Raw genomic sequence first — 27,281 nt, 5'->3', positions numbered from 1 at the left:
TGCAATGTGGCTAATCCATTCATAATTTAGTGATAGTATGGTTTTAAATATTTCTTCATCTGGCTATCTCCTACGTGTCCTTCAAGACTCAACTCAAGTGTCACCTCTTCCAGTAAGCATTCCCTGAGCCCCCACTCTGATTTTGATGCCAATCCAATGTGTTCCCATAGCACCCTGGATTTACTGTTATCATTGTACTTTTATCAGCATACTGCAATTATTTATTTACATATTTCCCCCATTAGACTGAAGGCTCTTTGAAGACAGGGGCCATATCTTATTTGCATTTTTACTCTCAGTGTCTAGCATATAATAGGAGCTCAATAAATGTTTGCTGAATGCATACAGACACATACCTACCTGTGTTTTAAAATTAATTGTAACTTATTTAATATTTTTTCTTGGTGCCAACTGATCTCATCTTTCACACATTTTTAAAGTATAGAGAAAAAAACTTACTATACTGTGTTATTAAGAATTAAGGTGACTGTGCTTTTGCTAAACCCCCAAATTATAAATGAGAAAAACACATCAACCTGCTTTTAAACTCTAAAATAATAACAAAGAGTTCTGTGATACTTACATTCAAAAGCTTCATCACTATCATTATCTTCATCTGAACTGATTTCAGCATATTTTGGCTTTTCATTAACTGTGCTACGCTTGCGTTTGTTCATTTTCACACGTTCACAAAGTGGCATGGTGGACTCAATTTCTGCCAGGAGTTCAGGGGGTAATTCTTTTAACACTGATTGATCTATACTACCTATTAATGAAAGGTAAATTAAAAAAAATGTAAATCTGAAGATAAAAGGAAAATTTTAACTAAGTTAGCATAATAAAAATATTAGTATTTGTTTTCTAAATCACCTGTTTAATAAAACACAACTATAATACTCTTAACCCTAAAGTGACAATATAGTTAATATATATGTATGTGTACATATATACATATAATTATGTAATGACTTTAAAAACATGACACCACCATAAAAATGAAGGGCAATTATATAATACATTTTTGATATAATGCCTTCAATTTGCACTGACTAAAAACTTTCTGAAACTAGAGATTCACTGACATTAGCAAGTGGATTTGTGGTAAGAGGTACACTTGACATTCTTGGTAGTACATAAATTTTGTTTTGTGTAGGTCTGAAGTAGTTTGAATCTAATGTTACCCCTCAATACAAGTGAGAAGTGTTGGAAGACACTTACCACTCCTCCTCCTTCTCTATGATCTTGGCAGTTGTGTATAGTGGCTGAGACAAGAGCTTTACATATGCTTTTACCTATTACTGTCTATTTGAGGGCATGGTAATGCCTTTAGCATTATGGAGAACTTCTTCAAACAGACAAATCAATATATACAATTTAACTGAAGACGAGAGAAACATGTAACACAGGATAAACAGATGACAAATATTTTAAAATATAAATGTCTGTAACTGAAAAGTACATTTCAAGTTAGAAATTCAAGTTCATATCTTCCCACAAGAGAGTCAAGGCAATAAAAAAGAAGACAAGACAATAAGAGCCATTATACTACTTAATCCTACACACATACTGATAGTTTAAAAAATAAAGTAGAAGTAGCAAAAGCTACTTATTCAGGATAATTTGTCCTTAATGATTGCTAAAGATGGCAATTTTAGCTTCCTTTACTTACTTTGAGTGGAAGTATAAAAAGAAAAATCTTACCTGATAAATTTTATGAATTGGAAGCAAAGAGTACCTTTGTGGTTTATAGCAGGAAATATCAGTAACTTACAATCAACATTAACACTGTCCTTTATAACATGCAAATGATAATAGTGCTTATGTAAAGAATAAAAATCATGACAGAAAAGTAAATAGCTATCAAGAATATTAAGACGATACAATCAAATAACTCAAGATGGAGATATAAAATATTAATCTTAATGAAAGAATAACCCTTTTTTTATTCTTCTGAAACTTTTATTCAGTATCACAAAGGAGTTATTTCAGTAACTTTTAGGCTTCTGTTCTTCTAAGGACATGCATAGGAACAATTTTACCCAACAAACATGAAATACTCATGACTGGTAATATCCCAAAGACTTCATTGCTAAGAATTCTAACTAACGTTGAGTTTAACTTCTGTGTCATTTTGAAATCAGGTAATATTTCTCTGTATTGGCTTTCTTAATTTAACTAGTTAAGTTTTATCAGTGAGGGCCTTCTTTTTTAGAATACTGGTAGAAGTAAAAGAAGTCAACTTTAGCTTTGCATTCCGTATCTTCAGCCCCAAACTGAACACGTTCTGCACTTCACTATAAAGTCTTTGAATATCTCTACTTTAATATGTGTCTTTTTGATGGAAAATCATGTTTTAGAGTATACATCTTCCCTTTTCCACATGACCTACATAATATTAAGTACATATACATGGATAGTCAATAGATGCTTCTTGATTGCCTAACTCTGTGGTTCACAATTTCTCATGTTCACTTACAGATGTACTTCCTGGATAGTTCCTGAGTTGCTGTATTTGATAGACAAATGAGTACATTTCCAAAATTTCTAAGAATAGAATTTTTTTTTTTTGCAGTATATTGGAAACATTATAATCTTCATGGGTTTATAAATACAGATAACCCAAAGTATTTGGCCTTTCATCCATCACGGGATTTTTTTTTTTTTTAAAGCAAATGTACCTAAGTGTTTTGCTTAGATTAAGTTCACATCACAGACACACTGACTCAATACTAATATCCCAGAATTAATATTTTCCTTGTTAATTAACACAATAATCAAAGGTTAAAATATGTACTAGTTCTTGTGCTCTCTCTGCAATGGATTATGTTCCCAGAGCAAGGACTCTGCTTTTTCTTTTTAAAAAAATTACTCACAATAGCCAAACACAGATAACTTATGCCTTATATCCAATAAAGCAGGTATCAACATTTATCAACAGTAGTTTACCCTTTCTTATTCCCTACATTAACAAGAATACTATCAATTAAGACCTCTCTAGTATTCTCTAGATCATTTTAACTGCTGTGAAACTTTGAGAGTTTAAACAATGTAATTCAAAGGCCAAATGTTTTATTTCTGAAGGTGCCCCAACTTTAAAGAAAAAAAATCCAGGAATCAATGTCTCTACATGTATCATCCTCCAAAAGTGAACCCTGTTTCATTTTGAACAGAATTGTCTATTCCACAGGTTTCACACAGTTTCTGAATTAACCACATCCTTTCTTCCATTTCATGAAGCTCTTTATAAATGGACTCTGCCACGTTCCTTGATTACAAAGATAAGAAATAAAGGGGCCAGGCGTAGTGGCTCACACCTGTAATCCCAGCACTTTGGGAGGCCGAGGTGGGTGGATCACGAGGTCAGGAGATCGAGACGATCCTGGCTAACACAGTGAAACCCCGTCTCTACTAAAAATACAAAAATTAGCCAGGCGTGGTGGCGGGCGCCTGTAGTCCCAGCTACTCGGGAGGCTGAGGCAGGAGAATGGCATGAGCCCGGAAGGCAGAGTCTACAGTGAGCCAAGATCACGCCACTGCACTCCAGCCTGGGCAACAGAGCAAGACTCCCTCTCAAAAAATAAATAAATAAATAAATAAAATGCATGACTTTCCCATATTCAGGCCTGAGATCTTCAATATGACATCAAGGATCTGGATAACTCAGCCATTTGGAGGCTGAGATGGGAGGATCATTTCAGCTCAGGAGTTCCAGGTTGCAGTGAGCTATATTAGCACCACCGTACTTCAGCCTGGGTAAGAGAATGAGACCCCGTCTTTAAAAAAACAAAAGGATCCTGATCTGGATAACTAACTCAGTTTAACAGAAATGAATAAACAGCAAGTACTTAAAATTATCTGTATGGCATACTTGTTTATGTTATTTCCCCTGAATTAGTTAATAATCCATTAAATACAAACATAGAGTCTTGCTATCTCTTAATATATGATGATGTATTTTAGGGATTGATGATTTTAGGGATTATTGTTGCTTGCCAAGTTATTTGTTCCTAAAACTTCAGATTACTAGTGCTTTATGATTATCTCTCACCTAATTTCTTTTGTCCTAACTACTTTATTCTTTAAATCAGATGTCTGAATTCCCATAAAACTTTATGTTACTGGCTTGATGAATAATGTCATTTAGTCACAATTTTGTGAGATATCAAATTTTCAGCTTCTGTACATATATTCCATTAGATACAGTGCACTCTATACTCTGGCTTTAATATGGCTAAAGAATACATTTACTCCTAGATATGCTACATTTAAGCAATCTTTGATTTCCATTGTAAATCACTCAAATTAGCGCTTGCCAGATTATTAAAACCAGAAATCATCAAAAAACTTAAAAGAATCATTGATTTGATAACTAACAATGTGTTCTGTTTTCTTTTTAAAACAGGAAAACAGCTCTGAGATAGAAATAAATCACGTAAACTAATAAAATCTTTGGGACTGAAGCTTTGGTCAATGGAAACAAGTGACGTTCAGAAACAAAACTAAGAGCCTCACATAAACCTCCAAATGTTATAAATCCTAAAAAAAAAAAAAAAAAAAAAAAACTTGGGCAGGCATAATGGAACAGTTCAGTGACAATTCTTCCACTAACCTACCCATATAACACAGAAGCGCCAAATGGATCTTCAACTTCAATTAGAGGTAAGTGGGAGCAAAAAAAAAAAAAAATTTCAATACTGCATGTAAATGACAATTTACTACTCATTATGTAAGTAACAACTTACTACTCATTACAGAAAAGTAGGGGGCAGGGATCAAATGATTCTTTCCTTGATATGTATACACGGTGAGAAAAATAAATTGTGGCAGTAATATCTTTAAATCTACACTGAATATAAAGTACAGATACATAAAAAGATTTTAAAAAATTACTTTCTTCATTAGATAAATTCAATTCAATTAGAAATTGAATGACTGTACTTTCCTTTATATAAAAAAATCAGACACACTTTAGCTTTTACTATAACAACATTCATTTTTGTCTTTATAACTGTATAAAGTAGGAGGGAAATTGGTTTCTTTATTTTAAAAGCGAATGAACCAAGCTTTGAAAGGTTAAGACTTATTCAGGGTTTTGATACTAGTTCTCTTTGTACTATAATTTGTAATAAGTTTAAAAGAGAATTTTTAAAAATTGATACATTAGAAGCCAGAAAATGCTAATATTTTTATAGGCAAGACAGAGAGATCCATATTAAAAAACCCATTTTATTGGTGGTGTAATACTAGTAGGTATTCATACTCTTAATTTCACATCAGGCCCTTGTAAAGAAGGGTTTCATTAAATTTTTTTTTTTTTTAGAATATAAGAGGGAATTTAGCATGTCAAAGATTATTTCTTCATAAATAGGCACAGGGTCTTACAGAACTAATATTTGCTAGCTCCTTAGCTGTTAAATCATATACCTATTTCTACAGACACAAGAACCCTATAGAAACTATGTTTTTGGGCTGGCTTAAGAGACGGAATGGAAAGGAGAGAGAATACCTCCAGCAAACTTTAGTTTTTATAATAAGGTTTCTACTTAATGCATTTCTTTTAAGCAATATTTGTATGAACAATCTATTAAGCATACTTTGGAAAATTTCTACAAATGGAAATCATGAGTACAAATTTTCAAAATACTGCTCTAAAGTCACAAGAGCTAGATACAGATTATGCCAACCTCTGTAATAAACTTTCTCCAAACATTTCCTAAAGATATCACTGATATCAATATCTTTACAGAAACTGAAAATTTGAGTTTTTAAGAAAGGTATTTTATAAAACTGTACAAATGAAACAAAATAAATTTCCACTGCATCATTAAATATTATTCAATATTACAATCTAAAGAAAACACACTGAAAACTCCTCAATTTAGGAATTAATAAACTGTGCTATAAATTCACTCTCAGAAACAATACTTTCAAACTTGCAGAAGCTGAGGATCCTAAACACCATCTAACTAGACTGGTTCAGTGCTAAGTAAAAGGCAACCAGCTGATGATAGTTATCAGCATTTAGTAGTGTAACTGTAACAGTAGATAACTGAAGTGCGATCACTATCGCTAGTAAGGCCTGCAATCATTAGCTCATCAAGTGAGCAATATAGGCTAATCGCTATTGACTATTAAAGCTGCTAGATACATTCCCAGTGAAGACTACTTTCAGAAACTGCTTTACTCTTCAGTTTAAAGGATGATGTCAAATAACAAATAATACGGATATTTCTTGAAAGCACTGAGTCCACACAATGGAGAATGATATACTAGTTGGAAAGAAGTAGGGGGAGAGAGAAGAAAAAATGGTTTCCTTAGACATAAAGCTAAGATATTTTGAAACACTCTGGAGTTAAAAAAAAAAAAAACAAAACAAAATCAAATATGTTTGTAATTACTGATAATAAGCTGTTAATAACACTGAAGGCATGTGTTAGTTGATGATTATGCCAATTTTTTTTTTTTTTTTTTTGAGACAGAGTCTCACTCTGTCACCCAGGCTAGAGTGCAGTGGCACGATCTCAGCTCACTGTAACCTCCTCCTCCTGGGTTCAAGCGATTCTCCTGCTTCAGCCTCCTGAGTAGCTGGGACTACCAAGTGCCTGCCACGGTGCCTAACTAATTTTTGTATTTGTAGTAGAGGTGGGGTTTCACCATGTTGGCCAGGCTGGTCTCTAACTCTTGACCTCAAATGATCCACCCACCTTGGCCTCCCAAAATGCCGGGAGATTATGCCAATCTTAAAGGATCTCATAACTTTATTATTTTAATTTAGAGACACTATACATTAGGGTAATGGTCTAATAAAATTTTTAACAAAATATTTTTTGGCATGTAACATACTGATTGAAGTATACTTTAGCAGAAGATATTTGAAGAACTTAAAAAGAATTCTACAAACAGTTACATTGCCTGACTGCCCCCTCCACCCCTCCCAGGCAAGGAATAAACATGGTGATGGAAAGATAGGGAAGTTAACAATGCAGGATAAGAATGGGAATAATATTAATCCCATGTTGTTAACTGCTGTAGATCAAAATAAGTGTGACAGAAAAATTAAACACATATTACTATAAGCAGGTTTTCTTTGGATCTTAACAAAAAAACTAGGTAGTTGACAGGGTGAAGAGTTATTAACAATGTTTAGGAAGCAGGATTTGAAAAATAAGTAGCTCTTGAGCTAGGGTGTATTGATGGGAACATAAAAGACGATTATCTAATTTTAATCTGTACACAAAAGCTTTTCCTGAAAATGGTGGCAACGTCATCTCCATTCAATAGGCATTAAATATGATTTATTATGTATGAAGTATTTTGTTAGGTACTAGGGATATAGATATAGTGCCACAGAAATCAAATCAAATGTAACAATGCCACTTTACATTTATCATGCTCATACAAAAGACAAAAATAAGTAATCTAAATTAGGAGTAATAAATCTATACCTCTATCACACAATCAAAATTTATCAGCTTAAAATATATCCTAAAGAATGAATATTTTCTATATGAATATCAGGTAAAATATTTAAAAGATGGAAATTTATGGCTCTTCAATTTTGGCCCTAGGAACCAACCATAAAAGTATCCCAGCAGTATTCAGACTAACTCCTTTACTCAGAAAATCATCAACACATCAAAATGTGATTTTCTGTGAATCTCCAAAGAAAATCCCAATATATACTACAAAGGGTCAGTAATCTACAACTGTGCTTCATATACATGCAATTTTAAAAAATCCACAATTAACCAACTCTGCTATTTAAACTGAGTAGCAAAAATCTAAAACAAAACCAAAATTGGAACATTACAAAAAAAAAAAAGATATGGGTCCTAAGACATAAATAAATTAATCCAAAAGATAGCTATAGGGCATCCTGAAATGAATCTAAGCACTGACATAGTATTTTTTGATGAAAAGAACTGTTATTGTAATTGCAGTTACATTAATATATGTGTATATATACACAAACATGCACATGTACACATACACACACATCACTCTAATACGCAGACACCCAGATAGCTTACTTACATACTAACATGACCATATCAGGTATATACATCTGCATTAAAAGTATACTATCAGAAACGCATTTTGGTGATAAAAACATATTCATAGGCAATATTATTGCATGTGAAAAAACCAGGTGAAATAATATACCAATTACTAACTAAAAGCTATATTCACTTCTGGATGTTCTTTAAGGAGTTTTAAAAGACTCTTTGTTAGAACAGAGTTTAGAAAGCAAGGCCAGGGTAAGCTGAGAGGGGAGGGAGAGAAAGATGGTCCAGATCAAAGGAACAAGAGGGTACCACTTTCCATCTTTCACCTGACTCTTCTAAAATTGTATAGCCATACTCTTTAGTTTATAAATATAAGCTACTCCCAAACTTTTCACTAAAAAATTTTAAAGAAAATTTTTACCTAAAAGAAAACAATTCTGGTGTTAACCCCCACATTCTACAACCTCTTTTATATTAACAAGTAACTCTGAAAAGATGCATTCAAGTTAAATAAAAAAGCCTCCTTATTAATTAAGGCTGATGTCTTAATTGACTTTTGGTAAGTCTAATTGCCATAATTTAAAATTTAAAAGCTTCACTCAAAGAACACAAATATTAGCGACTCAGAAGGCAATCTTTTTTCATTTTTGTAAGACAAAAGGAAATAAATTAACAGTGAAAAAATGAATGTTGACGAAGACCAAGCAAGAATAACAACAGATTAGCCACAAGTCATTCTTTGAATAAAGAGTTCTTTATAATATGTTTTCAAAGAGCTTTCTTGGTAGACAAGCTACAACAGCATGTTATGAAAAACAATAACCACACACTTTTTGTATCTCCTAATACACTGCGGTGCTATACAACTTTGTGATGATGCAAATGTTCTGTTTTGTCCAATATGGTAGCCAACAGCCACATGTGACTACTAATGAAATGAACTTCCAATTTTAGTTAACTTAAATTTAAATAGCCAAAAAAGGCAATGGCTACCCTCTTGGCCAATGCAATTCCAGATTTCATATACTTGGTTATATATAAGTATAAATCTAAATTCTTAATAATTCTCTTTCACAGAAGGAAAACTTAAACTCTCAGTTCTATTGCCTTTACTACACCTCAGTATATTTAGACTGTATGGACACGGTGGCTCACGCCTGTAATCGCAGCACTTTGGGAGGCTGAGGAGAGGATCGCTTGAGGCCAGGAGTTTGAAACCAGCCTGGTCAACAAAGCAAGACTCCATCTCTATTTAAAAATAAAAAAAGTTATTTTAAATACTTGTGTACAAAGGGATACAGAAGTATATCTTCTGCACAAATGGCTATTATCTTTTGGCACTTAAGACATTCTTCTCCCTTTGGAAATAATTTTACTCGAGTAACCAGAGAATTTAATTCAGAAACCATGCAAAAATAACACCAGTCCCCCGCCTCCCACAAACTTACAATTTAACCAAATTTAAAAAGTAAGTACCATTCCCTATTACCTTTGCATAAACAAGGACAAAAAGATATGTTTTAAAAATATAAAACATATTTAACTAACCATCTCCCCAACAAAATGAAAAATAACCTTTTATATAACTTTCTAAACTATACAAACTATTCATCAATAATTGGCTCAGACACAGGTCTGTAAGAATGTAGTATTGTAAGACATTTTTAAATAGAGAGTTTTTAAAGACAACTATTTTAATACAACATTCACTTAAGCATATTTCAGAAATATAAGAAATAACTAAACAGCAAAATAACTTATCTCTGTGTAACCAAATAGCAGTAACATTCATAACTACCTTGAGTAGTGGGTGGGAAGAAAAAACTGTGGGGAAAAAAAAATTCATTGGAAACTTTTTATCTATACTCCTGAAAAAAATTTCCTGTTGTTTGACATAAATGTTATATTTTCATGTAGTAGCTTTCTAATTTTTGTAAATTTCCTTAATACTTAGTAATCTTAACACTTAAAATCGATTATATTATAAATGACATCAGTAGAAGTATTCTTACCTTTATTTGACTTTGATGGTTTATTCTTGATAGGTTTAAGGGAACTTCTTGATTTGTCCTCTCTATCTTTAATAAGTTTCTGAACATCATCCAAAGACAGTTTTTGTAGCACAACTACAGGCTTAGCTCCTTTATTTAGATCTTCAACTAATCCTATTTTTTCTACTTTGTCTTTCGGCTCTCCTTTCATTTCCATTTTCTTTGTCTCCTGAGTAACATTGCCATCTTTATCCCTCTTGATTTTCGGAATGACAAAATTTTTCAATGCACCAGACCTGCCCCCCAACAAATAACTTGGAAATTCTGCCTTATTGTCAGGGTGTGCTTTATTAGTGTCTACTTTACTCTTGTTACCCTCTGTCCTTTTGTCATCTTTACTATTTGGTGATTTAAAACCAAGTTTATCAGATCTTGATTTATTAGAATCTCCTTGTTTAACACGAGGACTGTCAGGTCTTGATTTTTGTTCCCCAGAAGATGGTCTTTCCCTTGAGTCCCCTGATTCATGCCTGTGTTTTCGTTCTAGTTTATCAGTTTTTGAACTATCAGATTTAATGCCATGTTCATTTCTACTAGAGGATCTCAATGTTTCTGGTCTTCGAACCCTAGACTGATCCCCTCGATGTCGCTCTGATTCACCCCTGTCATCTGATTTTTGTTTATTATCATGGTCACGTCTTAGTGACTCAGAAACAGATCGCCCATCAGGTCTCTGCTTTAAGGCTTCAGCTCGTTCTGATTTTAACCGAGGTGAGTCAGATTTAGTATCTTGTTTATGTTTAGACACTTCAGGTTTTTTCTCTGTAGATGGCTTTCCAGAATCCCTCCTATTGTCATGCCTGTGTTTTGGTGTTTCAGGTCGCCCTTCATTTTTTTGCTTTGGAGTTTCAGGGCGGCTCTCACCTTTTTGCTTTGGAGTTTCAGGCCTTCCATCACCCTTCTGTTTTGGGGTTTCAGGATGCCCATCACTCTTTTGTTTTGGAGTCTCAGGCCGGCTTTCACCCTTTTGCTTTGGGGTTTCAGGCCTTGATTTTGTTGTTTCTGATCTGCCATTATTTTGTTTGTTGTCATTTGGTTTTGTGTCAGACAGTCTATTTTCATTTTGTTTAGGCTCAACTATGGTGCTCTCGTTTTGTTTGCATTCAGTTGTTCTGCTCTCATTCTGTTTAAGTTCTTCTGTTTGGGTCTCAACTTTAGTTTCTAACTTATTTTCACTTGATTTTGTCTCCACCAATCGGTTTTCATTTGGTTTAGATTCTGCTAATCTACTTTCACTTTGTTTCATTTCACTCTTTGAAAGCTCAGGATCAGACTTTTTTTTAGGTGTCTCAGGATGGTTTTCTGGTGTAGATTTAAGACTTCCAACAATATCTTCCTGAAGAACAGAAATAGGTGCATCATTACATTGTTTGATTTCTTCAGGCTTTTTTATGGAGTCTGAATCCTGAGTTATAGAAGCCTGAGAGTCCACTCTTCCTGCCTGATGAAGATCAATGCTAACCATTAATGCTGGCCTTGACCCATTTCCCGTAGAACCCGTCTCCTGAGAAGCTGGTCTATTACCTCCTGTAGCACCCCCAGCCTCCTGTGGGTAAGAATCTTGTTTTCTTTTTTTCAAAGGCTTATCTGAAATTTAAAGATAAATATCAATATCAGTAATAGACATGTATTCTTATCTTATTAAAAACCCTATGGACGTTGTTTATCTTTTTAAGGTTATGTTTTTAAAATGGAGTAAAATGCAAATGCAAATATGTACACATAAAATAGTAAGCATGAATGACACAATACTTTGAAAACCAACGTTTGAAGAAATATGCTTGAGAGATCTCAATAAATATAGTAAAAAGAATTTAACTGCATACTCTTTAAGGATATAAATAAGTGTAAGAATATAAAATGAATAGAACTTATAATGTATCAAATACAAACATATATTTATGTTCATAGATGTCAAGGATAAATCAGATTCTTTTCCTAATAATAAAGCAACCAGTTATAAATCATAAAGTCTCACTCAGGTTAATTTTAACTGTTAGCCAAAAACTATAAAGAGCTCCAAATCTGCCAATATACCAAACAGGAAATATAAGTTTTTACTGTATCTAAGATAAGTATGGAAAAAAAAGAAAGAAAATATATACCATGCCATTGGGAAAAAATGAATTAAAAAAAAGAATTTAATAATCTGTCATTTAACTTTAATCAATAATTCAAATTCTTTAAAGTGTTAAAAGTGTGAAAGGAGTTTAAAAGTTAACCCCAATGTTAGATAAAAGTACATTTAAAATAAGGAAGCAACAGATTTCATAGGTATAGAAAATTTAAAATCAGGGAGCAATAGGTATAAATTAGAATCCTGTCTTAAGCAACTTCCACTGAAGAAAACACTTCCTACTCTTCGATATAAAGTTATAATGTTCTGGGGTCTATTCTGGTCTCAGAAAGAAATAATTGAGAGTATTATGAAATGTAAAGACAAACACACACAAACACAAATTCACCATTACAATAAAATGTGAAGGTATTTTTAACATCTATATATTTCTGTGTATGATTCCATTTCTGACTTAAGAGGGAGCTAGTCATTTTCTATAAATTAAATCTCCAGTTAGGTCTCGGGAATGGTTACATTATAGCACCTTGAGGTTTGGCTTCCTTTTGTTTATTTGCTGAATTGCTTGAGTATGTTTTAAAAGTCACTCTTACTTATTTTAACAAGACAATCTCTAGATTCTCTTGTAATATTCACTAATGTGATATACCATATAAGGAAGATGGTATCACAAGGTTAAAAGTCAAACTGACAACTGAAAAATGGCTCCTTATTGTTAGAGAACCAAGTTGTGATTTTTTTTTCCTAATGGTAATGCTTCTTCTATATAGCAAAGTTCCACTGTTTTCTTTTCAAAGTGGGAAGTAGCAGTTCTTGCCAGTTTAAAATCTAATCAAATATAACCGCAATTTACTTAAGATATTTGTTAGTTATATTTTGTAAAACTAAGTCCTTCTGCTCCTTCAGTTGTCCAGTCAAATCTATCACCACACATGCTCCATTTGCAAAACACTACCATTTTAATTCTAAAGTATAATATATTATCATTAGATTGTTTCCACCAGTTAAAACTAACATGGTAAGAATTTATAGGAAGTTTTCTACATCAATACCTTAAAAAAGAAATCAGAATACTAAATTTATGTTTATAGAATCCTCTTTTAGAATGTTCTGCCATTCAAAAATCATCTTTATGTTCTGCCACAGGGCAAACCAATTGATATCTCATGAATAAGATGCTTTATCAATTTATGCTTATCCCTTAAACTTTTATAAGAATCTAGAAATTCAAAAAGTATAACCTAAGATTTCTATATTTTTGAGGAAATATGCTTTGTAAAAATAATTAAAATGGTAGACTAATCATACTTAAGATACACAATGACATAGGTGTCAGGCATCTGAAGATTTAAGATATCTATGGCTCACTCTTTCATGCACAGTCTTCAGAAAAACATTAACATAGCTTAGAGGGCTGATTTTTAAAGGATTACAAAATACTCAAGAGTTTATATATTATTAACCTCAATCCAATTTACCTTAAGACATTAAAATGAAAATTTAGCAAATACAATAAGTTAATTTCAAAGAAATGATATATTTTATTTAAACTATGAATCCTATGATTATTTATAATAAAAAATGTATGAAAGTATTTGCACACAAGTAATTAAGATTGGGAAACATCTTACCATTGTTTTTCAGTATATACAAAATGCTGTTAAATACAAAATTTTAATCGTTCAACTACTGAAAAGTACTTTACTCCTGTAAAACCTGGAAAATTTTCATTACGGTGGCAAGGATTCTTAGGTATGTTAAGAGCATGTATGTTCTATTTACTTGGTCTGATTCAATTCCACCATGAACTTACTCCTTATAAAGCAGCTCTGAATCTGTACAGGTCACTTTCGTCCACCCACTTTTGTTATGAGTCTTCATTACATCATAACCACCTAATAATCATGGAAAGCCATCTCTATGAAGAATCACTTTGGTATTTAGGACAGTGATTACCTGTAAGCCCTCTTCAGCACTGGGAACCATAAGATTAGCTATCAGAATACATATATTCCTAAAGAAAATGCATACAAAAGGATTATCGTAATCTCAAAACCAACACTTGTCATCCAGATGCTGATATTCTCAAAATAAGATGCAGCCCTTACAGAAATTCTGAACTCAATTATGCTTACAAGAAAAACAAACTATACCACTTACTTAAATCTACAAGTGATAAATGAAAACACTTAAAGCAGAAAGCACAATAATTGTGTATATATGGTAGCCAATTATGTAAAATGAAAACACATCACCCCTCAACCACAATACAGGCTGAGTGGCTAATTGTCCTATTCCTTGTACCAAAATCCCGGTCTCTTATTCCAAATGACAGTAGGTAATCATCGACTTTTAACAAGGGCTATAGTGCAAGAATATTGTAACATTATATAACATTAGTGAAGCTGAGCCATTCCTTATACTTGCTAACATGGAAAGTGGACCTTGGGAAAAGATGAAATAGGCAAAGATGAACAAAGGAACCCCCTCTTTGACAAAAGAAAGCAGAAATTTTCAGCACATGAAAAAGGTATTAATATCTAACGACAGGTCATCCCAGAAGCAAAGAAAGATGAATAGCCTTTTAAAATTAATTTATGTAATTAGAGACACTAAAAGTATGAGCAAAAAGATTGAGAAAAGGGTCCTTTTGGAATATTATAAAATATTACGTTACAAAGTTGCCTTATCAACGTATATACAGAACTGCTCAAAGAAGAGAGAACAGGAGAAAGGGACCTAAATACCTAGCGGCTAGAAAAATGTCTTTCTTCTGCGGAGCAAGGGTACAATAGGGTCTACCACAGCCTAGGTAAAACATTTCTTAAGATTATTCTATCCCTTTACTTGAATTCCACAAATATTCTACATTTGTTGAACTTTCTAATCTTACTTATAAGGTACAGTGTTTTTGATTTCTGGTTATTAAGTGGAATATTTCTCTCACAGTAAACGAATATATTGGCAAACAAACTCATATCCTAAAGTACAACTAGTAGGCCAGACAAATAGTCCTGCCTGCTCCATATCACCAGTAGTAATACAACAGCTGTAAAAAAGTTCTCAGTGCCAAATGTTTGAATATATTAAATGTCCACTTTAACATTTAGTCTTTAATAAGTAAAAATAATGGTAACTAGGGAAAAATTAATTTCAAGGAAATATTTCATCTCTTAAGGGCTCTAAAACCACCACTTCAGAAGAATTTTGCTTTCATTTATGACCTCACCTACACCCTTGGACCAATATACACACCTTTAATCATCTCAAAATCTCAAGGTAACTTCTTATATAACAAATACCATCCCATCACACAATGCAGAAACTGAATGCAATATGCCAAGTTCAAATCAAAAGGGTTAGGTGGCATCTAAGTTCCAAAAGTTTTCAAATGCGGTCATGTATTTCATGTATTGCTTAACGACAGGATACATTCTGCGAAATGCATTGTTAGGAGGTTTCTCTGTTACATGAACATCATATAGTATATTCACATAAACCTAGATGATATAGCCTACTATGTACCTAGGTTATATGGTATAGCTTATTGCTCCCAGGCTATAAACCTGTACAGCATGTTACTATACTGAATACTGTAGGCAACTGTAACACAATGGTAAGCATCTGTGTATCTAAAACACATCTAAACATAAAAAAGGTAGAGTAAATATACAATATTATATTTTTATGGGACCACCATTGTATATAAAGTCTGGTGTGAAATGAAACATCATTATGTGATACGTGACTATAAATCCACAAAATAAGAGGAAAGTGGCTTTCAGAAAACAAGTTAGAAATGACAACAATAATATGAAATCAGCAAAACCTACTTTAATCCTCAGGTTATCACCACATACCTGTATTTTCACCAAAATTGAATGTCAACTCTGCTCATTCAACTTTTCAGTTATCTGTTAACTATGCCATCACAGATTACAGAAAAAATTATTTAGATAATTGAAAATAAAATATACAAGTTTCTACAAGAACAGTATGTTGTATCTGTTGACTTTGTTCTGTTTTTCCAAAGGAAAGTTCGCAGTATAAAATAAGTTTGTTAATATGCAATTAGAACTATATATGACCCTTATTTTAATTCCATTTTTATAAGTAGAAACTTTGGATTCAACAAACATGATACATAAAAAAAGGTCACCATTCCTCCTCTGTTTTTGTTACTATCAACAACTATTAAAATTCACTTAAAAAGTACATTCTTTTTCAAGAACACATTTTTCCATAATACAGATTTAACATTATGCAAAAAATTCAGTTATCAGGGCAACTAATATTTCTTGGTCAGGGAATTGTGATATTGTATGTTTCCTGCAAAACTGGCTATCCTAAGATTCAGGAATTTTGAACAGGTTAATAAGAAAAGCTGAGTAATATTACTTTTTTCATTTGATATGCATATACTTTTATAACAGGTTAGAGGAAGAGATATAATTTGGAACCTACGTATTTATTTCCTGACCCTCATACTGCAAACTAAAGAGAAGAGGTACAAGCAACATTCCACCCTTAATATCAAAACTTTACCGGTTTAAAAAAAAATTCCAGAAGTCCTACCCAGAGCAATCAGGCAAGACAAAGGAATATTAGGCAACCAAATAGGAAAAGAGGAAGTCAGATTATCTCTGTTCACTGATGACATGATCCCATACTTAGAAAACCCTAAAAATTCCTCCAAAAGATTCATAGACCTGATAACTTCAATAAAGCTTTAGGATACAAAATAACTGTACCAAAATCAGTAGCATGTCTATACACCAATAACGTTCGAGCTGAGAACCAAATCAAGAACTCAATCTCATTTACAATAGCCACACACACAAAATAAAATACCTAGGAATACATTTAAACAAGGAGTTGCAAGAGCTTTACAAGGACAACTACAAAACACTGATAAAATAAATCATAGATAACACAAACAAATCAAAAACATTCCATGCTCATGGATAGGAAGAATCAATATTGTTAAAAATGACTATACTGCCCAAAGTAATCTACAGATTCAACACTACTCCTACCAAACTACCAACGTAATTTTTCAAAGAATTGGAAAAACTATCCTAAAATTTATATAAAACCAAAAAAGAACCTGAAGAGCCAAAGCAATCCTCAGCAAAAAGAATAAAGCTGGTGGCATCATATTAGGAAACTTCAAACTACACTGCAAGATTAGAGTAAGCAAAACAGCATGGTACTGGTATAAAAATAGGCACACAGATCAATGGAACAGAATAGAGAACCCAGAAATAAAGCCACATACCTAAAAACAACTGATCTCCAACAAAGCTGACAAAAATAAACAATGGAAAAAGTACACGCTATTCAATAAATGGTGCTGGGAAAACTGACGAGCCATATGCAGAAGAATGAGACGGGACTCCTGCCTCTCACCTATACAAAAATTAACTCAAGATGAATTAAATATGTAACTGTAAGACCTCAAACAATAAAAATCCTAGAAGAAAACCTGCAAAAAACTCTTTTGGGACATTGTCCTAATTAAAGAATTTATGACTAAGACCTAAAAAGCAAAAACAACACAAAGAAAAATGGACAAATGGGACTCAATTAAACTAAAGAGCTTCTGTACAGCAAAAGAACCCATAGCAGAGTAAACAGACAACCTAGAGAATGAGAGAAAGTATTTACAAACTATGCATCCAACAAAGGTCTAATACTGAGAATCTATAAAGAACTCAAATCAACAAGAAAAAAACAACCCACTAAAAAGTGGGCAAAAGACATGAACAGACACTTCTCAAAAGAAGATGTACACACAGCCAACAAACATTTAAAAAAATGCTCAATATCATTAATCATCAGAGAAATGCAAATTAAACCACAATGAGATACAATCTTACACCAGTCAGAATGGCTATTATTAAAAAGTCAAAAAATAATAGAGGTTGCAGAGAAAAGGGAACACTTACACACTGTTGGTGGGAATGTAAATTAGTTCAACCCTTATGAAAAACAGTATGGAGATTTCTCAAAGAACAAAAAATAGAACTACCATTTGACCTAGTAATCCCACTACTGGGTTTCTATCCATAGGGGAAAAAATTACTTTATAAAAAAGACACCTGCACTCATATGTTTATCCCAGCACTATTTACAATAGCAAAGTTACAGAATCAACCTAAGCGTCCATCAGGAGTGGACTGGATAAACAAAATGTGGTATATATACACCGTGGTACACAATCACAAAGAAGAATGAAATCATGTCCTCTGCAGCAACATGGATGCAGTTTGAGGCCATTATCTACCCTAAGTGAAATAATGCAGAAACAAAAAATGAAACACTACAGGTTCTCACTTATAAGTGGGAATTCAACAATGGGTACACACGGACATAAAGTTAGAAACAACAGACACAGGGGACTCAAAAATGGGGGAAAGAGGGACGAAGCCAAGGTTGAAAAACTATCTAATGGGTACTATGATCACTATTTGGGTGACGGGTTCACTAGAAGCCCAAATCTCACCATCACACAATATACCCATGTAACAAACCCCTGTACATACATCCCCTGAATCTATATTAAAAAAAAAAAAAGACAAGGAAAAAAAACCCCAGCTCCCTAGCCAGTAAAATGAAGACTTCTAGCAATCTCTTTATTTGCATCTATTTCTGATTTACATATGTTGCAAACATTGTAGTACAACAATTACTAAATACAGTCCATTTTTTTTCAATAACATTAAAATGAGCCATCATGACAGGCAGGAGATATAATACTAATCTTCAGCATGTTTCTTAGCATATAAACACAATTATCTTGTCACGATCCTGTCAAACACTGAACACATCATATACAAAAATCAGCTCTACCCAATATCAAGAAGTTTTATCATTACCAAGAAAATATAAGAACTGAAAATCAACCTAAAATATTTTAATCATAAAATTAAATCATAAAGCATGCTTTTGGTCTGATCAAATGTGTATATGCATTTATATAGCAATCAAATTCATCAATTATATTGCTAATTTGAATCACTGATTCATCAGTCTCTTAAAACATGAAAGAAATTTTGTATACAGTGTATACCAAATTACTAAGAACTTACTAGGAATTTATTTTTGTTTGATTATGAAGCACAAGGAAAGCTCATAAACTCATAGACCAGGTATGTCTTGAAACTCCATCCTAACATACTAGTCAGACAAAAGGAACACTTCACTGTAATTACCACCAAAAGACTCTTAATTTCTAAGGTTTGCCATTTAATATTAACTCTTTCCATGGTTTACTAAAAAAATTTGACATTATTAAGCCAGTAGGATCATAAACCAAGTGAAATATCTAACTCCCTAATAAGCATACACACGAGCTTTTCTTAAATGTACCTGTTCAAAATAATTCCACAGTGGTTAACCTTGTTTTAGCAGAAAAAATTTGAAGGTGCACAACAATATTAATGTAACTTATGAAATATACATGTTATATAGAAATGCTAATGTTCATTTTAGCAGAAAAGCACAAATAAGTAAAATCATATAGTACATAATGAGTAACAGACCTGTAGTAGAGAATTACCAAATCTCATATAGTTGTTTCAGACAATAAATGAAATTGTTATGAATTTAACTTCTGCATTATGAGTATTAGTAATAAAAATATGTACTTGAGTAGACATAAATTATACAAAATATTCGGAAAAAAAGTAACGTGAAAAAAAATTTTGACACTATAATTATATAATTGCCCAGATGATGAAGTGGTAATAATGAGATTATTTTACCTTTATCTTGAACTTCTTTTGAGAAGCGCTCCCTTTCAATAGCTGATTCTCTCTCTATTCGCTCAATTTCAGCCAATGCATCCAATTCCACTTCATCATATATAGGTCCCTGTTGTGATATCTGTTGTTGATTCTGTACCACAGAAGTCTGGGGTTGTTTTGCAGCAACTGAAGTGTTCTGTTGTAAAACAGGCACTTGATTTGCTGGAAGGAATGCTGTTTGTTCTTGCTGCGACAAACATTGAGCAGCATTTAGTGGGCGGTTTATATCTTGTGGAGTAATGGGTGTTTTTGAAGTCTGTCCTGGGTACTGCACATTAAAAGGAATATCATTTTCTGAAACATTGCTATTTTCCACACCAGAAATCATATCCTCTTGCTGGTCCATGTCTGAAGACCTTACACGAGAAAGTCTTAATGTAAGTTTAGTAGAGTCCTTGGATGGAGAACTAATTATATCATACATTGCCGCTTTCTCACTCTGCTCTTTTTCATCCTTGCCTAATTTCATTTTCTTCTGCTTCTTTTGTTTTCTTTCTGGAGAATCTAGCAAGATATCTGGTGGAACATCTCGAGGTGATGAACAAGGTAGAGACTGAGATTGTAGGATTAAAGGTGGTCTTGAGCCTAGAAAAATAATTCGATAGAAATAACAGTTGTGGTGGTTTCACATTTTCTTACAATGTGATAGAAATATTAATAAGTGACAATATAGTAATGCTAGAAAAAAATAAGAAATTATATAATCCAAGCTACTTATTTACGAAAGATGAAAAGAAAGCTTAAAAACTTGTCCCACACTGTTGTTTAGCTTGCTACTAGTTAATCTAAAATCTAGGTTTGAATCTAAGTATTCAATTTTTCAGACCAGTATTATTTCTATATTTTTGTGCCTATAAAGTATACTTATTTAGCTTTATAGGGGTAAAAAGTTCATTGCTTCTAAAGATGATACAACACAAATATTTTGGGTATGACCATCTCTGTTCTTTCATGGACTATCTGGGAAAACAGATATATCCTGATTAAAGTAAGAATAAGTACGCTTTTGTTAAATTACACAAAAATAACAATTTAATCCTAGAGACTATCTTACATGAATACTACTGGGATGATAACAAAAAGCAAGTGGTCAATTTACAATTACTAGAGCCTTTACTTACTTCAAAAACTGGTGGTAAAATATTGATTTATACTTTTATGTGGTCTTCTCTTTCTCCCTTAACATCATTCACATACTCTCTTCAGCTTGCTAATCCTCTTTTTATTAGAAAAATAAATAAGTTCAGTAAATTTCAAGGCCGAATAAAATATATTGAGCCCAGAGTCCATTAAATCAACCGATGTTATATGAAACAGGAAAGTTTTAAAAATAATCAGATGGAAAAATTATCCTAGTTAATAAGCCTTCAGACAAAAATTCTCCTTCAGACATGAAGGAAAAAGTGCATTGATATGCTTCAGAAATAATAGTATAACTGCATCTGAATAATGTATACATTTCTTATCACTAAACTATAAAATATTTAAAAACTTGTAAGAAATTGTAAAAATTGGTCAAGATAAAAGTTTTTTTACAGACAGAACTTAAACCTAGAACTGCCTTCAATTAAGCTTTCAGTCTTTTTCCATGATACATAAATCTGGACTTTCAATTAGCAAGGTTAATGTATTTTAAATGTTATATATAAACATACAACTTTATTTATTGAATCAAGTGTGATAAAGATGATATGGGAGCAATTAACTATAAATGTTAGTCTAACATTTTGTGTCAGAGTTGTGAAAGGTGCTTTACATATCAATTCACTTGATTTTTACAACATTCTTGAGTATTATCTTTAAAATTTTTCAGAAATGGAACATGAAGCCTACAGAGGTTAAGAAATTTGCCCAAGGTTATGTAGTTAACAAACCTGAAGATTTAAAACAAGATTTGCCTAAGTCTGAATTGTAATATACCATTATGCCTTTGTATTCAAATTCTATGTGGCAAATTATATACACTTTAGAACAAACTTCAAATTCTAATAATTAATCTAAAAATCAAGATAGACTGACAATGCACTTACCCTTCAAAACTAGTTAGAAAACAACTTCATGACAGAAGTTCAAGCTTTTGGTGAATAATATATTAGTGAGGTTATTTGTTTTAAAGTTTTCCATTTCTATCTAAAGTTCATCTACTATTTATCTATCTAATCTCAAGAGTCAGAAGAAAAAAAGCTAGTTATCTAGATCAATCACCTATCTCCCTGTTCTCTTTCCCCGGCAATCTAAATAACTTCTCACCTTGACAACACTTGTGGGATATGTATCTAACCTACAAATAGTTACTCTGGAAGTTTTTCTCTCTCTCAGAAGCTGGGTTTTTATCCCTGAAAATTCATACAATTTACAGAATTGAAATGGCTCATTACAGCTCAACTTTCACCCTATGAAAAATGTCCTTGATAGAAAACCAAACACCGCAGGTTCTCACTCTTAAGTGGGAGTTGAACAATGAAAACACATGGACCCACGGAGGGGAATATCACACACCAGAGCCTGTTGGAGGGTAGGGGACAAGAAGAGGGAGAGCATTAGGACAAATACATAATGCAGGCGGGGCTTAAAACCTAGACGACAAGCCTGGTGTGGTGGCTCACGCCTGTAATCCCAGCACTTTGGGAGGCCGAGGCGGGCAGATCACGAGGTCAGGAGTTCGAGACCAGCCTGACCAACATGGGGAAACCCTGTCTCTACTAAAAATACAAAAAAAATCACCCGGGCATGGTGGCATGTGCCTGTAATCCCAGCTACTCAGGAGGCTGAGGCAGGAGAATCGCTTGAACCTGGGAGGTGGAGATTGCAGTGAGCCGGGATCATGCCACTGCACTCCAGCCTGGGTGACAGAGCGAGACTCTGTCTCAAAAGAAAGAAAGAAAAAAAACCTAGATGACGGGTTGATAGGTGCAGCAAATCACTATGGCACATGTATACCTATGTAACAAACCTGCACATTCTGCACATGTATCCCAGAACTTAAAGTAAAATAAAATAAAATTTTAAAAAAATTTTTGAAAAAAAAAAAAGAAAAATGTCCTTGATAAATAGTAGGAATACAATCAGTGAAAAAAAGATCTTTACCATATGAAGCAGATACGAGGTAAAATATCTTTATGTTTCAGATGGCTATAATTAGAAATTCTCATTACTTGAGAGAATATATTACCAGCTATGTTAAAATTAATTATAAGCTAATTTTAAAAAGTAGAAGACAGTTTTCTCTTCCAACAAACTGATAATTAAAACTATTTGACTACAATTTTAAGTATTTTAAAAACTGGCTCAAACCTGGACTTAAATTCACAATTTTGTGAATCTGTTACAGATAGAAGACCATGCAAGGTTCTTTGAAAATTCAAAGATAAACAAACTGAAATTCATGTGCATAAAGTAGTAAAAGTTCTTACAAAAAATATAAACTAATAGCTTGAGGAGATTAGGGGAGGGCCCATGGAAGATCACCCATTTAACTTAGACCTGGAATAAAAGAATTTTAAAAAGCAGACATAAAAGTAGATGTGAGAGATTTAAAAATTAACATAGAACAGGTTAGATTTGATAAATGACTAAATAGTTGAGAAGAGGCTTTATGATAACTTAAAATTTTTAAGTTACAATGATTCAGGACTGGAATAGCATTAAGACAGATGGGATGGCAGAAAGAACAATGAAAACCATTTTGAACATGAATTGGAAATATCCGCTAGGTATGAAGGAAGTTTTGTCTGGAAATGAAGAATTAGAACTTGGGAGACAAGACTGGAGCCAAAGATTGATTTAGGAGTCTTATGCATGAAAATAATCAATGCTGTTAATGAAACTTAATAAAACGGCCAGGGAAAAAAGTACAATGAGTGATAAAAGGTCTAATAATAGAAATCTTGAGAAGAATAAGAATAAGGAGAACAGCTAATGAAGAAAAAAAGTATCAATGAAAGAAGTGGGAGAAAAACAGATGGGCTCATATGAAATAAGTCTTTGTGGAGGAAAGAGGAAAGCTGATCAAAATTTTCAAATGTTTAAGAGAAGAATGTTGTGGTTTGAAAAGACCACTGGATTTATCAAAGAGAATGGATACTGGATGTATCCGAGAATACTATCAACAGATTACTGGGTAAGTGGAAGATGAATGAATCAATGAATAGGGACAGATTTAAATCCCATGATCCAGACCTGCTTGTACAGGTTTATTTTTTTTTCTACAATGAAAAAAGAATACAGAATAACTTTTTAATATCTGCTTTAGGAAGTTTGAGTTCTTTATTCAACTTCAAATATAAAATATACAGAAGGAAATTTTAGTTACAGTAGTACCTTTAGGAGTTCCTTCACTTCCAGCAGGGGAGCATACTGGCTGTGGAGATCTCAAGGGAAAAGATGCAGCATTCCTCATTGTTGAAGAATCTCCATCCTAAAAATAGAGTATACAATTTATCTTTTGAATGACAGGAGAGGCTTTATAGAAATCTTAAAAGAGAACCAATAAGAGACATAAATTACTGACAGGTAAAGTGTTGGAATTCAAAAGCATAATTCTTCTGCACTTTCCTGTTTTCTTCTTGGTATATCTTAGAAGAATTGAAATTGTATCCAAAAGAATCAACAGCCTAAGCATGGCAATGAATAAGAAAATTTGTATTACTAGTATGCTCCATTTTTGTTTGCTTTTTTCTACAAAAGGAGCTATGAATACTCTACCAGGTGGTAAATGTCTTGAGGGCAGAGTTTATTGTCATCTGTGTTATCCTTAGACACATGCAGCTTACATAAAATACAATCAAATCAATAACAAGGCAAATTTCCAGAATGTGGAATATTTTAATAACATCAAGGCAATATTAAATTTCAGACACAAAACTTTGTACAAGTATTAGAGGGAAAAAGAGTCAAGTACTAATAAATACAGGCTCATTATCTAAAAAAAAAAATTTTAGTGTGAGCAGTATTAACCTAAAACTGAAATATTTCATTAAGAACCTAAACCTCGAGGTCAGGGGTCAGCCAACTTTTCATTATAAAGGAACAGAGAATAAATATTTTAAGCTCTGTGGGCCACACACAGTCTCTATCACATTTTTTTTTTTTAAATAACTCTTTATAAATGTAAAAACCATTCTCACTTTGTGGTTCAGGCTACTGGTCACACTTGACCAATCCTGCTCTAGACTAAGCTCTGTATGTGCAGGAGCCATGTTGTACTCAGTACCTAGTATAATGATATACGGTAGGTATCATTCAAATTTTGAAATGGAAATACTAGGTTATATGACAAATATTAGAACTATTTTATCACCTTAATGATAATATATTACATACGTCACTACTTAGCCTGTGCACCATGTGTAGGTAGTCCTCACTTGAACCATGTCTAGGATTATCAGCATGATGATTAGCTGAATTGCCAGACAACGGACCAGAAACTTTATTATCATGTATGTTTCTCAAACCACCTGCAACAATGGGACTTGATACCGACGCTGAAATTAATAAGAATAAAAAAAGGTTTAATAAAAGATTCTTAACATTCTTGGAGAATAGTAATTATTCACAAATATTTTAAGCATATAGAAAGTACAGAGAATAATGTAACAGATACTCATGTACTGACTAGTTTCATCAAATCTTAACACTCTGCCAGATTCCAATCTATTTTTGAAAAGAACTAAAACATTACAAATATAGCTGAAGATCTCCATTTATCTGTTATTTCTCTCCTCTATTCCTTTCCTTTTACTCCCTAGAGGTAACCACTATCTTGATCTGAGTTTATTCTGCCTATGTGTTATCTTTATACCTTTGCTATGCATGAATATATTCCTAAGTAATTCATTGTGTTGTTTTTACATTATAATTTTATATAGATGATGTATGTATCTATCCTTATATAACTTGTTTTTCCATTTAATATTATACTGAGATTTTATATATATATTGATAGTTTTAAATTCTTTTATTTATTTTTTTTACAGACAGCTCTGTTACCTAGACTGGAGTTCACTGGCATGATCATAGCTCACTGTAACCTCAAACTCCTGGGTTCAAGTGATCCTCTTGCCTTAGCCTTCTGAGTAGCTAGGACTACAGGAAACTGCCACCACATCTGGCTTTTTCTTTTTTTGGTAGAGATGGGGTCTTGCCATGTTGCCCAGGCTGCTCTCAAACTCCTGGCTTCAAATGATCCTTCTGCCTTAGCCTCCCAAAGCACTGGGATTACAGGTAGATGTGAGCCACTGTGCCTGGCGTAAATTCATTTATTTTAAATAATTACATATACTCTGCTGTATGATGTACACTATTTATTTGTTCATTCTTATGTGGATGTTCAAATCGCTTAAAATGCTTGCTGCCATAAACAATGCTGCAATGTATGTTCTTGTACATGAGGACTGTTTTTATAAATGTGTAAGAGCTCTAGGTGCCAATACCTAGGAGTGAAATTGCCAGATATGCATATTTTAACCTTACTAAATAACAGATTACTTATGACCATTTGTATTCATTGGCAGCGTATGAGAGTTCCTACTGTTCTATATCCTTGCCAATAATTTTTATCATTCTAAGGGTAGGAAATGTTTCTGACAGTCACTTTAATTTGGATTTCCTTGATTACTAGTGAAGCCAAGCATCTTCTCTTGTGTACTGGCCATTCAGATCCCCTCCTTTACACAAAGTCATAAAAAGACAGCCTCCTGTATCTTCTAAAAGCCTTACAGTTTTGGTTTTTCAGTTAGGTCTTTAACCCATGTAAAACTTATTTTTAAGTGTGAGATAGGGATCCAATGTTACTTGTTTCCATATGAAGAACTGCATCATTAATTAAAGAAATCATTCTTTCCCCCATTAAGATATAATGCCATATGGACCAAGTTTACATTTGTCCATGAGTATGTTCCTAAGCTCTTCATCATGTTCTACTTCACTATATGTTATTTTTCCATGTCTGCACCAATATTACAATAAATCTTGACTGTTGTTAGACTGAGCTGCTACACTTCATTCCTTATTATTTTGTCTATTCTTGAACTTCTTCTATATGAATTTTTAGAAGCAGGTTAAATTCCACAAAAACCTTTCTTGAGATTTTTTATCAGTGTTATACTGAATTTATAGATACGGGTGTAATAATAATCTTTACCCTATTGAGTCTTCCTATCCATGAAGATGGCATAACTCTTCATTTTCTTAAGTTTTCTTCTATCTCTTTCAAAAGTTTTGTAATTTGCTCCACAAAAGTCTTTTACATCTTTCATTAAATTTATTCCTAGGTATCTTGTGGTGCTCTTTTAAACTGTTAATGCTATCAAAAAAGATTATAATTATAACTGTTTATTTC

General features: G+C 32.9%; 1 protein-coding gene across 3 annotated transcripts in view; it reads right to left on the bottom strand.

Annotated features, from left to right (window-relative positions):
• The window catches only part of NIPBL (NIPBL cohesin loading factor), a 187,159-nt gene that overhangs the window by 66,835 nt on the left and 93,043 nt on the right, over positions 1-27,281 (bottom strand). For 2 of the 3 annotated variants that reach the window (XM_019013452.4, XM_019013451.4), the window contains exons 7-11: positions 25,265-25,425; positions 24,263-24,359; positions 19,901-20,527; positions 10,019-11,644; positions 584-766 (exon numbers count right to left, since the gene is read on the bottom strand). In XM_019013452.4, the coding sequence (XP_018868997.3) occupies positions 584-766; positions 10,019-11,644; positions 19,901-20,527; positions 24,263-24,359; positions 25,265-25,425 (2,694 nt within the window). Of the gene's footprint in view, positions 1-583; positions 767-10,018; positions 11,645-19,900; positions 20,528-24,262; positions 24,360-24,452; positions 24,551-25,264; positions 25,426-27,281 lie in introns of those variants that run through there. The other variant, XM_055367729.2, reaches the window with a different exon arrangement.

The sequence above is a fragment of the Gorilla gorilla genome, chromosome 19, assembly GCF_029281585.2.
Source record: "Gorilla gorilla gorilla isolate KB3781 chromosome 19, NHGRI_mGorGor1-v2.1_pri, whole genome shotgun sequence".
In the NCBI taxonomy this organism is placed as follows: domain Eukaryota; kingdom Metazoa; phylum Chordata; class Mammalia; order Primates; family Hominidae; genus Gorilla; species Gorilla gorilla.
This window is presented reverse-complemented; position numbering and strand designations above follow the sequence as displayed.